The sequence below is a fragment of the Lactuca sativa genome, chromosome 3 (genome assembly GCF_002870075.4).
Source record: "Lactuca sativa cultivar Salinas chromosome 3, Lsat_Salinas_v11, whole genome shotgun sequence".
NCBI classification, from domain to species: domain Eukaryota; kingdom Viridiplantae; phylum Streptophyta; class Magnoliopsida; order Asterales; family Asteraceae; genus Lactuca; species Lactuca sativa.
This window is the reverse complement of record NC_056625.2, coordinates 44216099-44218193: the sequence shown is the minus strand read 5'-3', so window position 1 is coordinate 44218193 and position 2095 is coordinate 44216099. Positions and strand designations below refer to the sequence as shown.

The window sequence follows — 2095 nt, the reverse complement described above, 5'->3', positions numbered from 1 at the left end:
TTGGTTGGTTCGGATCAGATTTGAATTTAATTTGGACAATTCGAATTTACGTTTTGAAAACCGAAATCAATTTGAATTCACTCGAATGAATCGGATCAAACCGATCCATCCAAATAAACACCTACAAAAAACTTTCTTATTTTAATTTCTTCGGTATGTCGACCATTAGTTTTAAAAAAGTTTGATTTTCGTATGGAAAACTAAAAGAAACATTGGATTTGTTTAATTGAAATATAAGGAATGGAGAATTGTTTTAATGGAATAGATTAGGTTTTAGTTTGGGTCTTGAAGACCGTAGTTTGAAAGAGTTGATAATTGTGACGTGGCGCAAATCCAAGGACTGGATTAGTAAATGTCCCGTGCCATTTTTCTAGAAAACACCAAACCGCCACCTCTTTTCTGAACCTTAATCTAAAAGATAACTTCGACGCGTTCTTGTTTAATATATAAATTTCAATCAGTTCAATCAGCAAACATAAAAACTAATTTAGTTCAAGATTCAATCATGGCAGCAGGATCATCATCTCCTCCAAAAGCAACACCACCACCATCTTCATCAGAGGATACAGAGAAATGGGGAACCCATGTCATGGGACAGCCGGCGAACCCATCTGAACACCCTGACAATCAAAAAGCCGCCTCATGGAACGCCGCCGAGCACCAGCAGTTCCACCACCAGCAATCGCCGTATCTGATTTACTCTCCCGTCGATAAACCCACCAGCAACCCATTAGAGCCTGTCATCCACTTCTTCAATTCATGGGCCACCAAGGCAGACACCATCTCCCGCAACATCTGGCACAACTGTACACATTCTCATCTTCTTCTTTTTCCCTTTAAATATTTGATTAAACGAAATCAAGTTTACTGATTAATGAGATTTGATTGCAGTGAAAACAGGGCCGTCGGTGACCGGAGCAGCGTGGGGTAAAGTGAACTTAACGGCGAAGGCAATCACGGAGGGTGGATTCGAGTCAATGTTTAAACAGATCTTCTCACCTTCTGATCCAAACGAGAAGCTGAAGAAAACTTTCGCATGTTATCTTTCAACATCCACCGGCCCTGTCGCCGGAACGATCTATCTATCCACTGCTCGTATCGCCTTTTGCAGCGATCGGCCGTTGTGCTTCACGGCACCTTCCGGCCAAGAAACCTGGAGCTACTACAAGGTATTAAAACGAATCCCTTCTTGAATACCAATTGAATACGGGATTTGTAGTTCAATTATGTTTCTAATTTTTAATGAAACAGGTTATTATACCATTGGGGAATCTTGGAGCTGTGAATCCGGTGACGATGAGGGAGAAATCGTCGGAGAGATACATACAGATAGTTACGGTTGATGGTCATGATTTCTGGTTCATGGGATTTGTGAACTATGAGAAAGCTTCGATGCATCTTATGAACAGCTTATCGGAATTCAATGGAAGAGTGGCAGCAGCTGGTGATGTCTAACTTGATGCGGTTTTGAGATTCTTGTTGTTCGATGTATAAGACTATATGTAGATCGCCGGAAATTTGTTTGTATTGTTTGTTTGTATCTAATTACGGCTGTATTTATTTCCGTGTGTATTTTGAATGTCAATTTAGATTTGATTAGTAATTATAGAAATATTTTTGTGGATTTTAGAAATTAATTCTATTTAGAAATACTTTTGGATTTTAGAAATATTTTGAATGTATATTTGGATTTATTAGTAACAACTAGTTGTGAGACCCGTATATTAGATAAAATAAAAAAATTAAATATGAAGGTTAAAAAAAAGCTATTTAAATTTAAAATGAAACATATTTAATAATATGAGTTGTAATATTGTAATTTAATTATTATTTTCAAATAAGGCAATTAATAATTGAGGTTTAAATATTATGTGTTAATTAAAAAAAGATAAACAATGAGAAAATGACACATGAAAAAAACATTTATTCAAAAATACCAAAAAATGACATGACATGTGGCAAAATTATTTTCATTTATTAGGGAGGATGTGATATCATCCTCTAAAGATATTTATAAATTTCTATAAAAAATATTTATTAATTTTTTTATTAGGTAGGGATCATTTTTATATTTTTTTAAATATATTAACCGTTT

General features: G+C 35.1%; 1 protein-coding gene across 1 annotated transcript; it reads left to right on the top strand.

Moving 5' to 3' along the window:
• The first annotated feature begins 376 nt into the window (after positions 1-376).
• LOC111912328 (GEM-like protein 5) lies at positions 377-1669 on the top strand. The gene is made up of 3 exons (XM_023908054.2): positions 377-806; positions 892-1169; positions 1252-1669. Exons 1-3 carry the CDS (start codon positions 506-508, stop codon positions 1453-1455), a joined length of 783 nt encoding a protein of 260 aa, XP_023763822.1. The 5' UTR covers positions 377-505; the 3' UTR covers positions 1456-1669.
• The last annotated feature ends 426 nt before the right edge of the window (positions 1670-2095 follow it).

Coding starts and splice junctions, on each gene's coding strand:
- LOC111912328 (XM_023908054.2), top strand. CDS start 506: ATGGCAGCAGGATCATCATCTCCTCCAAAAGCAACACCACCACCATCT. Junction 807..891: donor CCGCAACATCTGGCACAACT/GTACACATTCTC, acceptor ATTTGATTGCAG/TGAAAACAGGGCCGTCGGTG. Junction 1,170..1,251: donor AAACCTGGAGCTACTACAAG/GTATTAAAACGA, acceptor TTAATGAAACAG/GTTATTATACCATTGGGGAA.